Source organism: Babylonia areolata, chromosome 26 (genome assembly GCF_041734735.1).
Source record: "Babylonia areolata isolate BAREFJ2019XMU chromosome 26, ASM4173473v1, whole genome shotgun sequence".
Classification (NCBI taxonomy): Eukaryota; Metazoa; Mollusca; class Gastropoda; order Neogastropoda; family Buccinidae; genus Babylonia; species Babylonia areolata.
The window spans coordinates 7,655,497-7,677,729 of record NC_134901.1 but is presented as its reverse complement, the minus strand read 5'-3'; the positions used below and the strand labels follow the sequence as shown (position 1 = coordinate 7,677,729).

At 41.2% G+C, this 22,233-nt stretch overlaps 1 protein-coding gene across 2 annotated transcripts; it reads left to right on the top strand.

Annotated features, from left to right (window-relative positions):
• Nucleotides 1-587: 587 nt before the first annotated feature.
• On the top strand, nucleotides 588-20,924 carry LOC143300837 (vacuolar protein sorting-associated protein 4B-like). 2 transcript variants are annotated; one of them, XM_076614771.1, is made up of 12 exons: nucleotides 588-730; nucleotides 3,378-3,489; nucleotides 4,107-4,260; nucleotides 5,102-5,187; nucleotides 6,370-6,489; nucleotides 7,390-7,427; nucleotides 8,283-8,401; nucleotides 10,115-10,345; nucleotides 11,462-11,593; nucleotides 12,236-12,323; nucleotides 14,974-15,114; nucleotides 17,611-20,924. In XM_076614771.1, the coding sequence occupies exons 1-12, from the start codon at nucleotides 707-709 to the stop codon at nucleotides 17,710-17,712; spliced, it is 1,347 nt and encodes a 448-aa protein (XP_076470886.1). In that variant the 5' UTR covers nucleotides 588-706; the 3' UTR covers nucleotides 17,713-20,924. The 2 variants fall into 2 exon arrangements, with proteins under 2 accessions (XP_076470886.1, XP_076470885.1); XM_076614770.1 differs by lacking the exon at nucleotides 588-730 and adding an exon at nucleotides 1,554-1,704.
• Nucleotides 20,925-22,233: the final 1,309 nt, after the last annotated feature.

The window sequence follows — 22,233 nt, the reverse complement described above, 5'->3', positions numbered from 1 at the left end:
AGTCCAGAATTACCATGTCGGTCTGCTGTCTGCTGTCCTGGTTTTTGGCGATGTCTTGGAACAGTGTTAGTAGCTGAGTTTCGCAACTCCTTCTGGCTCTAAACACATGTTGTGAGTTATGAAGTATCTCATGTTGGGTCACTGAGATGGCGCATGATGTTGCTTGCGAGGATGTGTTCTTGCATCTTACAGCATATGCTGGTGAGGGAGACCGGTCTGTAGTTAGCAGCAGAGTTACGGTTGCCCTTCTTGAATACTGCTGTCACGTTCGCCCTTTTCCAGTCGTCTGGTGCACATCCATCTGCCAGTGATTTGGTGAAGATAATAGAGAGCAGGGGCGCGATCTCATTTGCGCACTCTTTCAATTAAGTAGACGAGAATTTAGTATAATTTAACTTGCAGTTTGTGCAAAATGAAATAGAATTTTTTAGTCAACACCTGAGCAAAAAAATATTTGTTCCGAACTGATATTGCTTATGTCTCTTTCTCTCTCGGAGTATCAGAAGAGAAAGGAGATCAACACGTCAACGCTGTTTCGAAGTGTTGATGGTGTTGCAACGTGTTACGTCCCCTGGCTGGTCATGTGACCAAAATCGGAAGTATTTCGCCATGTTTAGATGACTGGGAAGAGCTGAACGAAAACAATAAAAGGGTTTTCGTGTGTTTTCACATCCGTGTTTATATTCGATAATAAATAGTTCACTTGATGGCGAATTCAAACGCTCTACAGGTAAGAAACAAACTTTACTGTGGCATCGACATAATATTCGAGGAACTATATTTGTGCTTCATAAGCTCTGCACTCCGCAGCTGAACCGTAAAGTCGAGGAAGAGAGCAGACAAGATCATTTCATAACGACATAACGGATTTTGTTCAAATTGATTCCATTTCATTTGCGTTAGCAAACACTATCTTTATAGAACATTTAGTAAAAAGTCTACTTCTGGAAGTGTGATGTGTTGACAGTGTGCGTAGACTCAAGTCTCATGATCATAAATGTTTATCCCGGATGGACCCTCACGTTTCACATAAACTGCGTGACACTGACAGTTGACCAAGTGTATAATAACTAAATAAGAAAATCTTGGACTTACAATTATGATTTTTTTCTCAGAGATGAACTTCCATAAATCCCGATTTCAGGGGACAAAAATAATTGCTTTACTGACATTGGTGACGGGCTACATTCCTGACTGAAAAAAAAAACAAAAAAACAAACTAGTCAAAGATACCATCAATTTACATGTGATTTAGGTTTGTAGTCAACTATGTTTACATGTTTACCACAAAAAACAAAAATAAACCCACACCAGAAACCCACACCTTTGTGATCCATGTATGACTATGAGCATAAAATCAAGTCAGTAATTTTACATATGTATTTTTAGAACATGAATGAATGCCAGAATTAGGCATTGGAAAATAGTGAGTCATTCACACACCTTGGTTGACTCTCTGTGTGTATATACAGCACCCTTATACAAAACCACATGTTACACCAGGTGTCATGATCATGTGAACACTCCAGGTGAAATATAAAGTTTGCAGGCTGGTGAAGAAAAGAGTATTTGTCTTGACAGGTGTGGTTAGCACAGCCACAAGATAGAGGGTTCAGTACTACTACCTCTAAAGTATCAGTTATCATGGGTAGATGGGCAACTGTGAATGGAAAGGGGAATTATATCCCAGGAATCGGATTGGCAGTATGTATGAAGTAATGTGTGTGTGTGTAAATCAAAACATTAGAATAATTTTTTCTTTTTTTTTTCATTTTGGATGCACAAAGTTACAAACAAATGATTTGTCAGTGAATGTACAAGTTTGTTTGTTAAATTTATTATAATGATTTTCTTTCTTTTGTAATGATTGTATTCGTTCGGTGCTTTTTATCTTCTCTGAATGACTGTTTTTGTTCAGTGCTTTTTATCTTCACCTTCAGTTAAAACTTCACTACTGTACTTGGTTATATTAGAATAGTACTTTTTAGTAGAGAAGGGATTACTATTTCTGTATTACTATTAGTACTGTATAGCAACTGAACAGTCTCCATATATTTTGTAGCTTTGGTTTGGGAGCATTAATTTTTCAAGTTTAGGAAAGTGTATTTCATTTCATAAGCATTAGCACTGTAAAAATATAACACTTCCAAGTTTGGAGAATGACAGACTGAAAGAAAGAGCTATGTACACACACACACACACACACACACAAATTAGAGAAATGGGAATTTCTGATTATGGTGTTATTGTGCAATCAAAAAGAAAAATGGAAGTGATAAAAGGAAATTATGTAGGTGAACTTAAATCAAGATGATTCGATGCTTTAAGTTTAAATTACTAATTTCTACACTAACAGTAAGATAGAAAAAAAAGAATAGAATACCAAAGCTGTATGAACATCTGTCTTTTTTTCATGTAAGAAAAAAGAAGGCACTTTAATTACCTTGGATTAGAAACCAAAAATTCAAATGAGGAAAATATATAATATAGTCATATGCTCATGTACCACTTTTTTGATGATATACTCCTGCAGTATCTCTCTTCTTCTCTCGCAACTTATCAGTCTTCCTGTTCACTTCAATATTCAGCTGAAACAGTGAAAGGCTACTTCGGGTGCTGAACACTAATATGAAAACCTTTGGTCATCGATCATTTAGTTTCTCAGCCCCAGCTATCTGGAGCTCTTTGCCTGCTGACCCACGAAAGGTCCCTTTCCTTGCAGTCTTTCAAGTCCCATCTGAAAACTTTATCTTTTTTTTTCTTGCATTTGAGTAACAGTATAGTCTAATTTGCAGTTATATGAAGGATGTACTACTTTTTATTCAGTGTTGTGTATACAGTATGTGTGGGTGGAGTTGCTCTGTGCGCATGTGTGTGTGATTGTGTGTTGTGTGAGTGTGTGTGTGTGTGTGAGAGAGAGAGAGAAAGAGAGATAGAGTGTGTGTATTCTGCGCTGATTATGATTATTTCTTCATGCTTGATTCTTTTTCTTGATGAGTGTTGCTTCTTTTTTGTAACATTTAATTTGTGGAGTGCCAATGTTATATTTGATTTGTGAAGCGCCATGAGCCTCTCTGCGAGGAAACAGGAAAAAGAGCACTTCATTATTATTGTTATTATTATTATTATTATTTTGTATATGTTATAAATTAGTATAAATTGATGAAAATTAGCATGAAAATGAAATTACATACTTTTAGTAATGAAATGTTTTGCTATTGTTGCAGAAATCAGTTGACCTAATAAATTAGTGCCTATATATTAAATGTACAGCAATGTTTTCATTTTAGTATTGTACCAAAATACACTTGTAATTCTTTCATTTTAGTATTGTACCAAAATACATTTGTAATTCTTTCGAATCTTGTGTGTTACAGAAAGCCATTGATTTGGTGACCAAGGCTACAGAAGAGGACAAGAACAAGAACTATGAAGAAGCTTTGAGACTCTATGAGCATTCTGTGGAATACTTTCTTCATGCAATCAAATGTCAGTTCACAGTTGGATAAAAATGAATGAGTTCATTTTATTGGAGAGTTTGAATTCTGTTAAAAGAACACGATATTTGTTGTTAGGGAGGGTCAATATCAAGTTATGAATTAATAACATGATCATAAGTAATCACTATTATGATTAGGCTGTGTAATTGACATTAGAATGGTAAACCAAATGTAGTTTTGCTGTCAAGTGATACTTCTTCAATACTCTGATATCATGCCATGTGTACATTGATATTATTCTCATAATGCACATTGTACATGCATCCACATCATAACCTTTGTTGTAAAAATGGAATACAATGACATATTTATTAATTATATGAAATATTGATATGCAAATATTCATGTGGCTGTTTTGTGTGAATGAATTATTGAATGTCCATTAGCAGTATTTGTGTATTTTAATCTAAAAAAAAGGATATGATAGAAAGCCTTTGAATGTGCATTCATTTTTGTATTGAATGCATTCAGCATATTTTATAATCAATGAAAAGAACTAAGTTGATGGGAAGCTGCTTAAATTGTTTAATTTTTTGGGTTTATTTATCACATGTGGAGTGGAAGGTAATGCTAATCATGATAACAGACATGAAATATGATTGACAGATGAAGCCTCAAGTGACAAGGCGAAAGACAGCATCCGTGCCAAGTGTGTACAGTACTTGGATCGTGCAGAGAAGTTGAAGACCTATCTGAAAAAGAAAGACAAAAAGAGACCAGTGGCTGATGGAGAGAAACCCACCAACAGCAGCGGAAAAAAGTGAGTGTTTGCATCGTGCTGTGCTGCATCGTGCTGTTACAGAGAAGGGAGAAAACTGTACAATCTGTTATGAGCAGCATGAGAAGTGTAGTTGGGTAAGTCAGAGTTTGCATGCTTGAACATAGTTGAAGGATTTCAGAACTTGCTGAAAAGGGTAAAATCCTATTTAGTCTGTGTGAGGGAAAGCAGTAAGTTCAGCATAGCAGAGTGAGACCAGACTGTTGCCGTAACAATAACAATGTTTTCTTATCAAAAATTATATGAAGACAAAACTGTTAACAGTTCAGCATAGCAATATTAATTTAATTGGATTAGATTATTGCTTTGGTGATAATCCTATGTTTTGATTAACAAAATTGGTTTTATTACATTCATTGTTGGGATAACATACTTCTACCGGAGCAAAATAGAAAATATCAGTATGTTGCTATGCTGTTGATATGTAATGTCTAGAATAGCATATATAACTGATGAAACAGTTGTTGTGTGGGATGACCTAATATTCAGCCAAACAAAATAGAATAAAGAGGAAAAAAAATCAGACTACTGTTGAGTGGGATAAACTATTCAAGATAGTAAATTGCAGTGTCTTCTTATTTTGAGATTGTAATGGTGCATTTCTCCTTACTGGTTTATTGTTCACATTGAAAACATGTCAAAAAGTCTTCCAGTTCCTGAATGTGTTTTTGTGTTAAAATACACATTTTTGTGTGTCTTGGTGCATTTGGGCATGACTGTTTTAAACTGTCAAACTTTGTTTTTGTGGGCATACTTTGCTGTAAATAGAACTGTTGTTACCTTTGGAGCGCCTTGAGCAGTTGAGCATATGTCGTGTTCACAGTGGTGGTGGAGGGGAGAAGGATTCGGACAGCGATGAAGACTCCAAAGAAGACCCAGACAAGAAAAAATTTGCAGACCAGCTCTCAGGTGAGTGAAGAGTGTGTCAGAGCCTTTGTGAATAGGCACAAGCACAGCTCAGTGTGCATGCTCTTTTTCTTCACAAGTGGTAAAACCAGAGCCTTTATAAATGAGTACACGCACAGCTCTGTCTACATGCTCTTTTTCTTCACAAGTGGTAAAACCAGAGCCTTTATAAATGAGTACACGCACAGCTCTGTCTACATGCTCTTTTTCTTCACAAGTGGTAAAACCAAGAGAATAAAACATGATCTTCTGAAAGAGACATTTTTAATGTGTCATTCTCCATGTTGAAGAATAGTTCCAGAACAGCAAACTTTAATGACATCTACTGTAAAACTGAAACTTTTTTTTTTTTTTTTTTAATAGAAAACCAAGAAATGCTGGTGAAAAGCATACCTTCTTCCAAGGGGAAAAAAAGCATGTTTTTAAAAATTCCTCTCAATTGATAAAAATGATTTAATTACACATACTTAACTGTGACCCACTAGTGCAGACTCTGGCAGGGGTCTGATTCCTGGGGGCTCTCAGTTTCCCCCATTTCCAGCGGGCAAAAGGCCTTACAGAAAAACTGATATTATTTTGTCTTTTATGTATTTATATTAAAAATCTGTTTTCTTTAGATACTGATAAACTTCACTTTCACATATTCATATATTATTTTATTTTGCTGCTGTCAGAACTGACCACATGTGGACATGAAACTATATTTTGCTATTGTGAGGACTTCAACTGACCACATGTTGCCACATAGCTTTGTTTCACTGCTGTCAGGATTAACTGACCACATGTTGACACGTCTTTGTTTCACTGCTGTCAGGACAAACTGACCACATGTGGACATGAAATTATATTTTGCTATTGTGAGGACTTCAACTGACCACATGTTGACACATAGCTTTGTTTCACTGCTGTCAGGACTAACTGACCACATGTTGACACATAGCTTTGTTTCACTGCTGTCAGGACTAACTGACCACATGTTGACACATATCTTTGTTTCACTGCTGTCAGGACTAACTGACCACATGTTGACACATAGCTTTGTTTCACTGCTGTCAGGACTAATCTCCCCATGTTGATACATGACTTTATTTCACTGCTGTCAGGACTGACCACATCTTGACACATAGCTTTGTTTCACTGCTGTCAGGACTAAGTTGACACATAGCTTTGTTTCACTGCTGTCAGGAGCCATTGTGGTGGAGAAACCCAATGTGAGATGGGACGACGTTGCTGGACTGAACGGCGCCAAGGAAGCGTTGAAGGAAGCCGTCATCTTGCCTGTCAAATTTCCTCACCTCTTCACAGGTAAGTCATGACCTGTCTCCTCTTTCTCCCCCACCACCCCCCACCTTGTCTTGGTCACTTTTTTATTGTAATAATAATGATGATAATGCTGCCTGATTCTCACACCTAGACAAGGAACTCGTGTTTACACGAACAGTTCTGCACATATTAAGTATATATACAGGGGTAGTTAATTGGATGAGAACAACAGAAAATACCAGAAAATCTCTCAAGAAACTGACTGCCCTTCCATTTTTCCTCTTAGATTTTCTCCCACAGGGCTACAGGGCCAGAGAATGACGTTTATAAGATATTGAAAAAAACAAAAAACCCACTTTTTCCATTCTGTCTACAATCTTATTGACCTATGTGCTTCTTGAACTTCTGCTGGTTGTTTGTGTGCATGTGTGTCTGTGTGCTCACAACCAGCAGACCTCTTTGTGTGTTGTGAGTTTAACGTGTTTTCAGAGACTTTTGTAAGCTGAAGTGGGGAAAGCACATGTGTACATTTTTGTGTTGTGTGTTCTCCTGCTTTTGTATTCTTTGTTTGCCTTCGCAGTTTCACAGAAATCAAAAGGAAGTGGTTGGTTGAGAGTATTGTGTACATTTGGAATTGTTCAGTTTGGATTTTGTTTCAATTGCTTGTGAATCCAGATTAAAGATTTTGTTACAACCTTCTAATGGCATTAACAGATATTATGTAAAGTGGTTGATAAAAAAAAAAAAAAATGATGAAATGTGTCTTTTATCCTGATAACTCTGTGGAATCTATGTTTACTTTGTGTATTGTTTAGGTGTTTGTTGTTGTTTTTTTTTAAATAACTTTTTGGGGTACAATTTTATTGCTCAAGACCAAACGACTGACATTTGTTACACATGCACAATGTAAAAATGGACTTTTGTGGCTCTGTGGTTTTGCAGGCAAAAGAAAGCCATGGAGAGGCATCCTTTTGTATGGTGTAAGTAGTAATGTTGGAGTGAGACCGAGAGAGAGGGGGTGTGTGTGCTTGTGTGTGTGTGTCAAGTCAAGTCAAGATTTTATTTCATGATGGTAAATTGAATAAGCAGCAATTGCTTTTTTACATCAAGCCATCAATGAAAATAATTTATAAAAAAAAAATAAATTAAAAAAATTAAAAAGAAGGGAAAAAAAGGAAAAAAGAAGAAAAAATAAGGGGGAGAGAGAGAGGGGAGGGAGAGAGAGAGAGAGTGTGTGTGTGTGTGTTTAATTTTTAAGTTACTTTGTATTATAGTAATGAATGCAGTTTTCCCTGTCACTCTCTAACACAGCCACTCCTGTTGTCCCCTGCCCATAAGAAGTCTTTAATCTGTGAAAAATCAGTTTCATTTTGTTTCTATTCATATTCCATACATAGAGTAATATTAACATAAAACTGCAGTAGACTTGTTACTTTTCTAACACACACACACACACACACACACACACACACACACACACACACACACGTGTTTAGAACTTCTTTTTTTTTTCAGATGACAAGTTGAAAAATAAAAATCACTGGTTGGGTTTTTGCATGAAACACCTTGTAAGTGAGGAACTTGGGCCAAACTCATTTTCCAGATCTTGGTCACTTGCACCCTTGTACACTTAAAACAAGAACACTGTCACGCAATTACCTTCTTAATTCATAGAGATGTAAAGGAAATGTATCAACTGCAAACTGTAGGAAATAGTCTTACAAGTTACAGTATCATTGTTGGCACTTGTGTGCAACAAGAGATGCTGTCCAAAGATATTGTTAAACATGTAACCCAGAAAGGTGTGTGTGTGTGTGTGTGTGTGTGTTGTGCAGCCCCCAGGTACAGGTAAATCCTACCTGGCCAAAGCTGTGGCCACAGAGGCCAACAACTCCACCTTCTTCTCCGTCTCCTCCTCTGACTTGGTCTCCAAGTGGCTGGGAGAGAGTGAAAAGTGAGTAGGCACTGCAGCCAACTGTCCTGTGTTGAGCACTGTCATTGTTTTGCTGTCATTTGTATTTGTATTTCTCTTTTTGTCACAACAGATTTCTCTGTGTGAAATTCGGGCTGCTCTCCCCAGAGAGAGCGCTTCGCTACACTACAGCGCCACCCTTTTTTTTTTTTTTGTTTGTATTTTTTCCTGCGTGCAGTTTTATTTTTCCTATTGAAGTGGATTTTTCTACAGAATTTTGCCAGGATCAACCCTTTTGTTGCTGCGGGTTCTTTTACATGCGCAAAGTGCATGCTGCACACGGGACCTCAGTTTATTGTCTCATCCGAATGACTAGCATCCAGACCGCCACTCAAGATCTGGTGGAGGTGGAGAAAATACTGGCGACTCTGCCAAGATTCGAACCAGAGGGCTCAGATTCTCTCGCTTCCTAGGCGGACGCTTTACCTCTAGGCCATCATTCCGCGTCATATTGCTGAGCTGAGGACAGTAGATTACAGCTGTTTTGTTTAACCCCTTTCTGTCAGTCAGTATGGCACACAAACCCACACCGCAACAACACAATGATTTTTAATTACACATACTTAACCGTGACCCAACTAGTGCAGGTCTGACATTCCTGTCCTGTGCAAACTACTATCCGCCTATGCGGAGAAAATGAGAGTACTACGGCTGATAACCTCCCGGAAGTAGGTAACGTCCCCTTTGTCCCCCTGGCTAGCTAAAATCCTTACCTAACAGCTCCTCATGTTCTGTTTCCCACAAAGCATGTGCCTGCCCCCCACCCACCCCCACCCCTCCTGCTACACACATGGACACATTCTTGTACCAGCACAATATGCACAACACTTGAAGATTCTTGCTGACAAGCAGGTCTCTGGATTTGCTGCAGCAGGAAAGAAGAGTCAGTTCACAAGGGAAGACTGCTAAGCAAAACAGAAAATGTTCAACAGTCTTTTAAGAAGAGAGAATGCTGGAGTATGTTTTTCTTGTTGTTTGGTAAATAATATATTTAAAACTGAAGAAAGTAGCTGCATCAGAAGAATAGTTGCAGTACTGCGCAACACAGTTTGGAATTCTTGTGTTCATAATTCTTCATACATGCAACAAATACCCATGCATGTTTTTGAACATGAAAAAATCTTTCATATGGCAGTGACAGTTTTTCATGAAATAATAATGTTGATGACCCAGTTTCACTTGGTGAGATAAAGATCTTCAGCCTGAAATAATTATGTTGATCACCTAGTTTCACTCTTAATTTCACTTGGTGAGTTTAAGTTCTTCATCCAGTGTACAGCCTGTTCTTGCCATGACGTGTCAAATGCTTGAAGGTTTGCGTTTTGAAATACCTTTTAAAAGTGAAGTGGGGAATGCATGTGTGAAGTTTTTGGTCTGTGTTCTCCTGCTTTTGTGCATCATGTCTGTCTGTTTTGGCAGTTTGATGGAGCTCAGAAGGGAGCCATTGGTTGACACATTGTATTATGTCCATTTGGAATTGTTCATTGTGGATTTTGTTTTGGTTGCTTGTGAATACAGATTAAAGATTTTGTTACAACCTTGATTAAAGATTTTGTTACAGCTTTCTAATGGTGTTAACAGGTCATGTGTAAAGTGGTTGCTTTAAAAAAAACACAAAAAACCCAAAAAAAAACCATGGATGAGAGGTGTCTTTATCATGCTGACTGTGAGTTTACCTGTGCTTTCTGTGGGCAGACTGGTGAAGACGCTGTTTGGACTGGCCCGAGACAATCAGCCCAGCATCATCTTCATTGATGAGGTGGACGCGCTGTGTGGGTCCCGCAGTGAAAATGAGTCAGAGTCTGCCCGGCGGATCAAGACGGAGTTTTTGGTGCAGATGCAGGGTGTGGGTAACGACAACACAGGCGTCTTGGTGCTGGGGGCCACCAACATCCCATGGTCCCTTGACGCCGCCATCAGGAGACGGTGCGCATGTGTGTGTGTGTCTGTGTCTGTGTGTGTGTCTCTTTGTGTGTGTTCTGCATCAGGAAATGGTCCGTCATTTGTGTGTGTGTGTGTGTATCTGTGTTCTGCATCAGGAGACAGTGTGTCATTTGTTTGTGTGTAGGTGTATATGGATCAGTCCACATGCTTTGACACCTTCTTGAAACTGAAAGTTTGTGTGTATGTGTGTGTGGTCTCACTTGCATTCCAGTTATGGAGCACATATTTTCTTTTCCTTTTTTTTGAAGAATCTTAGATTTATTTATTTATATGTTTTTAGTGTTCTTTTGTATGATTTCCTTCTCTGGCTTAAAAGAAAAGACTCAAGACAAGTTATTTAAAACAACGAAAGAGAAAAAAATCCTATTTAAGTACACATACTATGCTGTGACTCACTGGTGCAGACTCTGGCAGTCCTTAGTCTGTGTGTTTTCCTTGTAATACACAATTTTCTCCATTCCTTAATATAGGGTGAGTGCTGACATACATTTTTTGTGTCTCTTTCTCCTACTTCCTCTTTATTATGAAAATTTGATTCTGTTTGACTCTGGATCCATGAGGCTTTGTTTGAGTTGTTTTTGTATTGTTGTCCTATTTGTGAAAATCAGGTTTTGTTTAGTTGGGGTTTAAAGACTGCATGACATTACTTTTCTTGTACACAGTTAATGAATAAAAGAGAAAATTTATTAATGGACCACACTGCCTGCACCTTCAAGTTCAATGGTTTAATGTGGTTGTTGCACTGCAGTGCCATGCAATGACCTTTTGTGTGTGTGTGTGTGTGTGTGGTAAATGTGAAGCTGTTTCTGTTGTGATTTTTTGTTTGTTTTGGTTTGTTTTTAAAATGGGTGGGAACCAGACATATGTTGTGAAAGCTTTGCCTTTTCTTGTTTCTTGGTCGAAAGACAGCATCGTTGACATCATGATTTTTAAGGCCGTACTCCTCCACTTTCCATTAATACAGTGTTATTGGCTCAGCTTTATCCAGCTGGAAGGAAGCTCCCCCGAACAACAACCACCACCCCCCACTCCTCCCCACACCCAGCATAAATCCAGATGTTTGGCAGGGGGTAGACTGGCTATGTGTGTGTGGTGCAGATTTGAGAAGAGAATCTACATCCCTCTGCCTGAAGCCCCTGCGAGGACAGAGATGTTTAAGCTCCACCTGGGATCCACCGCACACTCCCTGACTGAGGCTGACCTCCGGGAGTTGGGCCAGCGCACTGAGGGGTCAGTGTGTGTGGTGTGTGTGGGTGGTGTGTGTTTGTGGCATGTGTGTGTGTGTGTGGTGTTTGTGTGTGTGTGTGGTGTGTGTTTGTGGTGTGTGTGTGTGTGTGGTGTTTGTGTGTGTGTGTGTGGTGTGTTTGTGTGTGTGGTGTTTGTGTGTGTGTGTGGTGTGTTTGTGTGTGTGGCGTGTGTGTGTGTGTGTGTGTGTGTATGTTTGAGAGTGTGTGTTGAGAGTGTGCATGTGTAATTGAACCTTAGCAGTTTTATTGTCATGCTTCATTACAGAACAGCTGTTTAGGATTGTTAAAATGGTAGTTTCGTGATGTGCAAGAGAGGGGCGGTAGGTCATCATCTCTAAGAAGAGAGAAAGAGAGTGAGCAGGGGATATACATGTGTGCTGGTACAGGTCAATATCTGTGAAGAAGAGAGAGACCAGGAGATTAGTTGTTATGTGTGACGATGTTGAAAGGTAAAGAACGGGTGGGAGGAAGGTTTAGAGGACCAGATACCAACCAACAGACACCCTGAAGGGGGATGGTTTGTGCAGGGTGTGAGCAGGTGTGTGGTACAACAGGTGGGGTGTATGTGGCAGGTATTCAGGGTGTGAGCAGGTGTGTTATACGACAAGTGTGATTTCTGTGGCAGGTATTCAGGGGCTGATATTGGCATCGTCGTTCGTGATGCACTGATGCAGCCAGTGAGGAAAGTGCAGACCGCCACACACTTCAGAAGGGTGAGTGACTTTTGTGGGTTTTTTCCTGTGTAGTAACAGCAGTGGGGATGATTTACAGTTGATTGACATGAAAGAAAAGAACCTGTGAGCTTTTCACTGCATCTGCTTGGAGTGGCCTTCCATTGGAGGAGGATTGGATGACTGCTTTTAGGTTAGGGTTTTTTTTCTTTTCAGTACTTTTCGGTGGATATGCTTTTGTTGCATTGCCTTTCCAAGACCAGTTTTCTGTTACATGATTTAATCCTCTTTTGTGCATTATATTATGTATTATGGGGAGGCAGGTTTTCGGGATGACAAGTCTTGCTCTTGCCAGCAGTGGTCGGTTGATTTGCTACAGGTGGAACCATGATAGAAACATCAGTGACTGATAAATGTGCATAACCTGATGACGGGAACAGTCTTATCAGTGGATGTGATGATGCAACAGGTGATAGATAGGTAACCTGATGACAGGAACAGTGTTATGAATGGGTGTGATGATGCGACAGGTGATAAATAGGTAACCTGATGACAGGAACAGTGTTATGAATGGGTGTGATGATGCGACAGGTGATAGATAGGTAACCTGATGACAGGAACAGTGTTATGAATGGGTGTGATGATGCGACAGGTGATAGATAGGTAACCTGATGACAGGAACAGTGTTATGAATGGGTGTGATGATGCGACAGGTGATAAATAGGTAACCTGATGACAGGAACAGTGTTATGAATGGGTGTGATGATGTGACAGGTGATAAATAGGTAACCTGATGACAGGAACAGTGTTATGAATGGGTGTGATGATGTGACAGGTGATAAATAGGTAACCTGATGACAAGAGCAGTGTTATGAATGGGTGTGATGATGTGACAGGTGATAAATAGGTAACCTGATGACAGGTACAGTGTTATCAGTGGGTGTGATGATGTGACAGGTGATAAATAGGTAACCTGATGACAGGAACAGTGTTATGAATGGGTGTGATGATGCGACAGGTGATAAATAGGTAACCTGATGACAGGAACAGTGTTATGAATGGGTGTGATGATGTGACAGGTGATAAATAGGTAACCTGATGACAGGAACAGTGTTATGAATGGAAGACGGGTGCAATAGCCGAGTGGTTAAAGCGTTGGACTTTCAGTCTGAGGGTCCCGGGTTCGAATCACAGTGAAGGCGCCTGGTGGGTAAAGGGTGGAGATTTTTACGATCTCCCAGGTCAACATATGTGCAGACCTGCTAGTGCCTGAACCCCCTTCATGTGTAAATGCATGCAGAAGATCAAATACTCACATTAAAGATCCTGTAATCCATGTCAGCGTTCGGTGGGTTATGGAAACGAACATACCCAGCATGCACACCCCTGAAAGCGGAGTATGGCTGCCTACATGGCAGGATAAAAACGGTCATGCACGTAAAAGCCCACTTGTGTACATGCGAGTGAACGTGGGAGTTGCAGCCCACGAACGCAGAAGAAGAAGAGTTATGAATGGATGTGATGATGCAACAGGTGATAAATGTGTAACCTGATGACAGGAACAGTGTTATCAATGGATGTGATGATGTGACAGGTGATAAATGTGTAACCTGATGACAGGAACAGTGTTATGAATGGATGTGATGATGCAACAGGTGATAAATGTGTAACCTGATGACAGGAACAGTGTTATGAATGGATGTGATGATGCAACAGGTGATAAATGTGTAACCTGATGACAGGAACAGTGTTATCAATGGGTGTGACGATGTGACAGGTGATAAATAGGTAACCTGATGACAGGAACAGTGTTATGAATGGGTGTGATGATGTGACAGGTGATAAATAGGTAACCTGATGACAGGAACAGTGTTATGAATGGGTGTGACGATGTGACAGGTGATAAATAGGTAACCTGATGACAGTAACAGTGTTATGAATGGATGTGATGATGCAACAGGTGATAAATGTGTAACCTGATGACAAGAGCAGTGTTATCAATGGGTGTGATGATGTGACAGGTGATAAATGTGTAACCTGATGACAGGAACAGTGTTATCAATGGGTGTGATGATGTGACAGGTGATAAATAGGTAACCTGATGACAGTAACAGTGTTATCAATGGGTGTGATGATGTGACAGGTGATAAATAGGTAACCTGATGACAGGAACAGTGTTATCAATGGGTGTGATGATGCAACAGGTGATAAATGTGTAACCTGATGACAGGAACAGTGTTATGAATGGGTGTGATGATGTGACAGGTGATAAATGTGTAACCTGATGACAGGAACAGTGTTATCAATGGGTGTGATGATGTGACAGGTGATAAATAGGTAACCTGATGACAGGAACAGTGTTATCAATGGGTGTGATGATGTGACAGGTGATAAATAGGTAACCTGATGACAGGAACAGTGTTATGAATGGGTGTGATGATGTGACAGGTGATAAATAGGTAACCTGATGACAGGAACAGTGTTATGAATGGGTGTGACGATGTGACAGGTGATAAATAGGTAACCTGATGACAGGAACAGTGTTATGAATGGGTGTGATGATGCGACAGATGATAAATAGGTAACCTGATGACAGGAACAGTGTTATGAATGGGTGTGATGATGTGACAGGTGATAAATAGGTAACCTGATGACAAGAGCAGTGTTATCAAAGGGTGTGATGATGCGACAGGTGCGAGGTCCAAGTCGTGCAGACCCGAACCACATTGTGGAGGACCTGTTGACCCCCTGTTCTCCCGGCGCCCCGGGGGCTGTGGAGATGAATTGGATGGATGTGCCTGGGGACAAGCTGTGTGAGCCTGTCGTCACCATGGTGAGACTGTGTGTGTGTGTGTGTGTGTGTGTGTGTGTGCTCGCGTGCATGCATGCATGCATGCTTCGATGCGATTGTTCTTTTGAGAGAGAAAAAATCATCAGCATGGTAGGTGTATTCTTTTGGCAGGTTTTCTTGGATGTTAAGTATCCAATAAAGACCAGTAATTGCCATCACCTTTTAACGATCAATGGTATAATTTTGAAAAAAATTTTCTTTTCCCTGTTCAGTTAATCTTAGAAGTAAGCTAACTTGAAACGATCCCTCTACCTCTGTGTGTGTGTGTCTGTCTCTCTCTCTTTGTATATATAAGAAATATTTAAACATTTGTTTAATTACACATACTTAACCGTGACCCAACTAGTGCAGACTCCGGCAGGGGTCTGACATTCCTGTCCTGTGCAAACTACTATCTGCCTATGCGGAGAAAACGAACTTTTTTCCTTTTATTCCTGTTATTCAGTCTTTGAATCTTGCTGCTGTTTTTGTTTACAATGACAGTAATATGTAGAGGTGAATCTTTGTGTGGAGACAGATGAAAGCCCTGTCACACCAGGCTTTCACACGTCATGCCAAACTTGTGAACCAAAGGGGTGAAAGACACAACTTATGTATATTAGAAGGTTGGAGAAACCGAAGGTGGAAAGAGCGATGTTGGGCTGGAGCTGTTTTGTTGATAGATGGTTAGACTGTTGATGGAAAGAGGGAGGGGAGAGAGACCATTGACGGAAAGAAAGAGGGGAAAGAGACTGTTGATGGAAAGAGGGAGGGGAGAGAGACTGTTGACAGAGGGAGGGAGGGGAGAGAGAGTCTTGACAGAAAGAGGGAGGGGAGAGAGAGTCTTGACAGAAAGAGGGAGGGGAGAGAGAGTCTTGACAGAGAGAGGGAGGGGAGAGAGACTGTTGACAGAGAGAGGGGAGAGGGAGGGGAGAGAGAGTCTTGACAGAAAGAGGGAGGGGAGAAAGACTGTTGACAGAAAGAGAGAGGGAGGGGAGAGAGAGTCTTGACAGAAATATGGAGGGGAGAGAGACTGTTGACAGCGAGAGAGAGGGAGGGGAGAGAGAGTCTTGACAGAAATAGGGAGGGGAGAGAGACTGTTGTCAGAAAGGGTGGGGAGAGACTGTTGACAGACAGAGGGGAGAGGGAGGGGAGAGAGAGTCTTGACAGAAATAGGGAGGGGAGAGAGACTGTTGACAGACAGAGGGGAGAGGGAGGGGAGAGAGAGTCTTGACAGAAATAGGGAGGGGAGAGAGACTGTTGACAGACAGAGAGAGGGGAGAGGGAGGGGAGGGAGAGTCTTGACAGAAATAGGGAGGGGAGAGAGACTGTTGACAGACAGAGAGAGGGGAGAGGGAGGGGAGGGAGAGTCTTGACAGAAATAGGGAGGGGAGAGAGACTGTTGACAGACAGAGAGAGGGGAGAGGGAGGGGAGGGAGAGTCTTGACAGAAATAGGGAGGGGAGAGAGACTGTTGACAGACAGAGAGAGGGGAGAGGGAGGGGAGGGAGAGTCTTGACAGAAATAGGGAGGGGAGAGAGACTGTTGACAGAAAGGGTGGGGAGAGACTGTTGACAGAAAGAGGGAGGGGATACAGAGTGTTGACAGATGGAGGGAGAGAGAGTGTTGACAGAAAGAGGGGGGGGAGACTGTTGACAGAAAGAGAGGGGGAAGACTGTTGACAGAAAGAGAGGGGAGAGAGATTGTTAACAGAAAGAGAGGGAGGGGAGAGAGAGTGTTGACAGAGAGAGAGGGAGGGGAGAGAGCCTTGACAGAGAGAGGGAAGAGGAAGTGGAGAGAGACTGTTGACAGAAAGAGGGAGGGGGGAGGGAGGGGAGAGAGACTGTTGACAGAAAGAGAGAGGGAGGGGGAGAGACTGTTGACAGAAAGAGGGAGGGGAGAGAGACTGTTGACAGAAACAGAGAGGGAGGGCTGAGAGACTGTTGACAGAAGGGGGGGGGGATACAGTGTTGACAGAGGGGGGAGTGTTGACAGAAAGAGGGGGGAGACTGTTGACAGAAAGAGAGAGGGAAGACTGCTGACAGAGAAAGGGGAGAGAGATTGTTAACAGAAAGAGGGAGGGGAGAGAGAGTGTTGACAGAAAGAGGGAGGGGAGAGAGTGTTGACAGAGAGGGAAGAGGAAGGGGAGAGACTGTTGACAGAAAGAGGGAGGGGGGAGAGACTGTTGACAGAAAGAGGGAGGGGGGAGAGACTGTTGACAGAAAGGAGAGGAGAGAGAGCGTTGACAGAAAGAGGGAGAGGAGATAGTTGACAGAAAGAGGGAGGGGAGAGAGACTGTTGATGTAAAGAGGGAGGGGAGAGAGATTATTGATGGAAAGAGGGAGGGGAGAGAAACTGTTGAAGGAAAGAGATAGGGGAGAAAACTGCACTGTTGACAGAAAGATGGAGGGGAGGAGAACTGCTAATACCATTTTTCATTTTCTGTTGTTCATGCATTGGAAGGCTACTCAAATCTGTTGTGGTTGCTTCCCTTTTCCAGACGGACATGAAGATGGCGCTGAGTACGCAGAAAGCATCGGTGAATGAGGAGGACTTGAAGAAGCTGGTCAAGTTCACAGAAGACTTTGGACAAGAAGGGTAGAGAGGGACGCAGCACAGGCAGGCAAGAAGCGAACGCGAGTCCTGTGATAGCAGGTTCGGCAGGGGCTGGACTCGTCAGTGTTTAGGGAGGGGACACAATCAGGGGTGGGGGTTGTGGGGGGGGGGGGGGGGGGGCGTTGCCTGTTCTGTGAAACCAGTCCACCTCCGTCATCCTCAAGTGAAGTGCTTGATCAAAATGGTGGTCTTTTGGTGCCTGTCTGTGTGTGTGCGTGTCTTTCAGTTTTTGTCTTTGTATTGATTGAGTATAAAAAGAAAAAATGAACAGCAAAAATTGAAGAACTTTTTGCATCTTTTCTGTGACAGCAGTTGTCAGTCTTTTATTTAATTTTTTTTTATACAGATTTTCTGGCATTGATTGAGGAAGTTTTGTCATCTGTAAATTGTACAGTGTGTAGTTGTGTTCCCTGATTGTGCTTTGATACTTTTAAGTACAGTTTAGTATGTTGTCCTTCTCATATACAACCATCTCTTTGTCTTAGAATTCAATAGACTATTTTATTTTGGCAGAGGACAGTTGTGGTTTTGAATCAGACTGTGTGTAAATGTTGTGTGTCCTGGTAAAGCTGATTGACAGCATTGTCAAAAGAGTTAACAGTATCAATAGGTTAATTCACAGCACTAACAAACCATACACTTGTTGCTCCATAGACCTTGTTTTTATGTTGCCTGTATTAAGCACCATCTTTTTTTTTTTCTTTTTTATCTTGTCTTCTTGTTTATTTGTGATGTAAATTGACCTGTACATAATTTATCAGGTGTTCAAGTCAGTTGTTCAGTGTTGATTTATCTTTACAGGTTCCTTCCCTGTTGTGTTGTTAGTGAAGATTGTATGAAAGTGCTATCTGTAGGAGTGCTTTAGAAAAACAAACCAACCCAGTTTGGTTGGTAGTTAAGATAAAACAGATCTTTGAGAAGTTTGTGCTGAGCTGTGTGGGGACAGGGGTGGTGTGTGGGTGTGGGGAGGGGTGTGGCTATGGTTGGTGGCTGAATGTCCATCTGACAGCTTGGAACACAGCGTTGGGGGGAGAGTTGTTGAGTCCTGCAGGAAACGAGCGTCTCCCTGTTTAGTCAGTCACTGTATTGACTGGATGACCTGTCTTGTCCACAACCCTGCTGTTTTCGTTCACAAACCAGGACGTTCAGACCACACTGTATAAAAGTTGTGTCCTCACAGGTTTAGTGCGGAGATGTGTGTCCCAGTGAAGGTAAACCATGGCCAGGACGTGGTCACGACATGGTGACTACAATCAGCAGGACTCTGTGTCCCAGTAAAGGTGAGCTGTCCTTACCCACCAGTCATGTGGATGTTCACCGCTTTGACTGTCAGGGTGGCGGTTGGAGGGACTGACTCTTTGCAAGAGTCTCCCACTTGCTGCACAGTGTCAGGCTGTCCAGTGCTGTGTTCCACTCCCCACCCCTTCCCTGCTCTCTTTGTGCTGTTGGAGTGGAAAATGAGGCTTGCTGTGGCTTGCCCATATCTGTCACTTTGGTTTCTTTTCGTTTCAGTTCCAGTGAATAAAAGGGACATGTGAATTATTTGTTCTCATGTGTGAGTGTGCGTTTGTGTGTGTGTGTGTGTGATGTTAGGACTGCTTTGTAAATTGAACAAACCCAACATGCTGCTCTTCTTGTTTGAAAATGCAAAGTGACTCTCATAACATTGACCCTCAAAATAGAAATAAAACAGAATACTTTGTAAGCCAGACCACCACCTTCAGAACTGTTCATTGTTATCAGTTGACTTGGCTAATCAACTTGTATTTATAGAAATCTATATAAGTATTGTTGCAGGATTTGCATATAGATGGTAAAACTATAGGGAACAGAGGATACAGTTTGGTATTGGCTGTTTTTCATTTTGTGAGGTATTGGGGTTTTTTTTGTGTGTGTTTTTGTTATATAATTGAATGTGCAGACTTAGGACTAAAACATGAAAAACATCTCTTTGGACGACAGTATAATGTTAATAAGATTAATGTATGGAGTTGACAGCAGAGTTCATTTCAGTATATTGCAGGTGTGCATATATCCCAGTGGGGTTATTGGAGGCACAGTGAAGCAGGCATAGATGCTTCTTGAAGACGTTTGCTAATGTTAGGTGCTGTAACCTTGCTGCACAAAGCACCTTTGATACCAAACAAAGGGACAGAATGTTTCAACTTCAAATGTCATCAACAGTGTTGATTTTATTTTGAAGCTACAAAGAAGAAACAGTAACCAAAGCAAAACACTGCCTCTAGGCACCTGCTGACTCTAGCTTGTCCATATGTGATGATCACAAATTTTAGCATTGAAAATTCAACACTTCACCAAACACTTTCCTATTGGACAGATTATTTTAAAGTTGACAAAAACAAGATGTGTTACCTCAGAAATGAGAAATTACCTTGGAAAAGAGTGTGTTTCAATCAGTCGATCAGCTGGTGAAAGTTGCTCTATAAACTGAGGGAGTTTGGAAAAGGCAATTCTGCTTTTTATAGTTAGTCAGAAATACAGACAGCTCTCTATTGTAGATGAAAACTTGCTCAAGATTTTTACTTGAGCACAAGTCAAAGAAGTGAACCAGACCCAAACCATTGTCCAGTCTGTATGGAGACAACTCAGCTAAGACCTTGTTGATAATACTTCTCCACTGCAATGGGAATTTATTTACAGCTCAGTCCTTTAGCTCTCAAACAAGGAGGCAAGATTGCACTGGTTATTAGAGCTGCAGCCTTGGGGGCTAGTTGGTCTTTGGGGGTTAGTGGTCTTTGGGAACCATCCCAGTGCTGTCCTAAAACCCTCTTGTCCAAGCAGTCAGATTCCAGTCCAGACAGTCAGAACAGCAGTTGCCTCCTTTGTTGTCCTGATGGACATAGTCAGACATGTCTGTGCAGTGAAGAAATGAAGCAAAGCAAAAGGTATTTGTGTTCTTGCCTGACACTGATACTGACGAGAAAAGCTGGACAGGAGTAAATATTTGTGACAGGTACCATTTTCACACTAGTGTACAGCTTGCTTACTGTTCTATGGAGATTACTTATTTATTCAAAATTATGGTTTTTAGTTTACAAAGCTAATTGGCGATGGGAAATGTTTTTACTCCTGTGTTTTGTGGACAGTTTTGTATATTGATGACTGTGTGTGTGTTCTGCTGTGTATTTGATCTACACATCATTTTGTGATTAAACTTGTACTCTTGTACAGATGTTATTTGAAAGGCTTTGGACTCTTGACATTTGCTTGCATGGGGAGAGACAGACTTGGATTATCTGTCTAAAATGTGCATGTGTTTGTGTGATTAGATGAGTGTGTGTATTTTAGCTGACAACTGCGACTTGCTCTCAACCATTGATTGTCAACAAATAATTACACTATCTGTTGGTTTCAGCTTTGTCCACAATGGAAATAAGTTACTTAAAGAACTGCACTGGCTTCCCTTTGAAGAAAGAATCCAGTGAAAGCCTGAGTTTTTTTGTTGTTGTTGTTGAGAGTGCTTCCAAGGTCCTTCCCTGTCTGATCTGTTTTGATTAACCCTTTGTGCTGTTGACCTGCAGCATACATAGTAGAACACATAGGTGCTGTGCTGTGTTGACATGCGTTGTGTGTTAAAAAAACATGCCCAGTGTATCACTCATTATTGCAGAAGACTTACCTTGTCATCATGTGTGTGATCTTTGTGGGTGTGTGGTTGTGGTGAAGAGTGTGGGGGTGTGACAGTGAATGAAAGGGGAGAGGGGCCCAAGGACCTGTTAAGTCTCCCCCTGTCACTGACTTACGCATGTGTGTGTCGTGAACGAATTGATCAGTTTGAGTGGAGTGGTGGCCTAGTGGTAACTTGTCCGCATAAGAAGCGAGAGAATCTGAGTTTACAGGATCGAATCCCACATTTACCGGCATTTTCTCCCCCTCTGCTGGATCTTGGGTCATGGTCCGGACACCAGTCATTTGGATGAGATGATAAATCGAGATTCCATGTGTGGCATACTCCTAGCGCATGTGAAAGAACCCATGGCAAGAAAAGGGTTGTCCTTGGTAAAATCCTGTTGAAAGATCCACTTGATAGGAAAACAAAATATTTTGCTGATGGAAAAAAAAAAGGGTGGCCATTGCTCTGGAGTGATGGTGAGGGCAACCTGATTTCATACAGATAAATCGGTTTTGACAAAGGGTGATACAATACAATACAATACAATACAGTACAATGATCAAGTGCGTGTATTGTCTGTAAGTTGCATTATATATTATTTCTGAAAGTTTGGATCGAGTTGTAGCATGGTGGTACTTTTTTTTTTTTTTTTCTCATCTTCAGTGTTTGGGAGATGGACTGAAGATAACAAGCATGAGTTTTCCATTTTTCTGGATTTTCTTTCAGCATACAGCCTGGTGGTGTTTGCAGTGAGCCTGCAACAAACAGGTCTTAGTTTCATTTCTCAACGTTTGGGGTGTTTGTACTGAACAAAGAAAGGCACTTTGGACTATTGAGGGTGTTTGTACTGAGCAGTGTGGATTATTGTTGCTT

Bases quoted from the DNA above. Each gene is read 5' to 3' on its own strand.
- LOC143300837 (XM_076614770.1), top strand. From the start codon at position 1,645: ATGGGTAGATGGGCAACTGTGAATGGAAAGGGGAATTATATCCCAGGA. The intron at 1,705-3,377 runs GTATGTATGAAG...TGTGTGTTACAG, and splicing joins TCCCAGGAATCGGATTGGCA to AAAGCCATTGATTTGGTGAC. The intron at 6,490-7,389 runs GTAAGTCATGAC...GTGGTTTTGCAG, and splicing joins ATTTCCTCACCTCTTCACAG to GCAAAAGAAAGCCATGGAGA.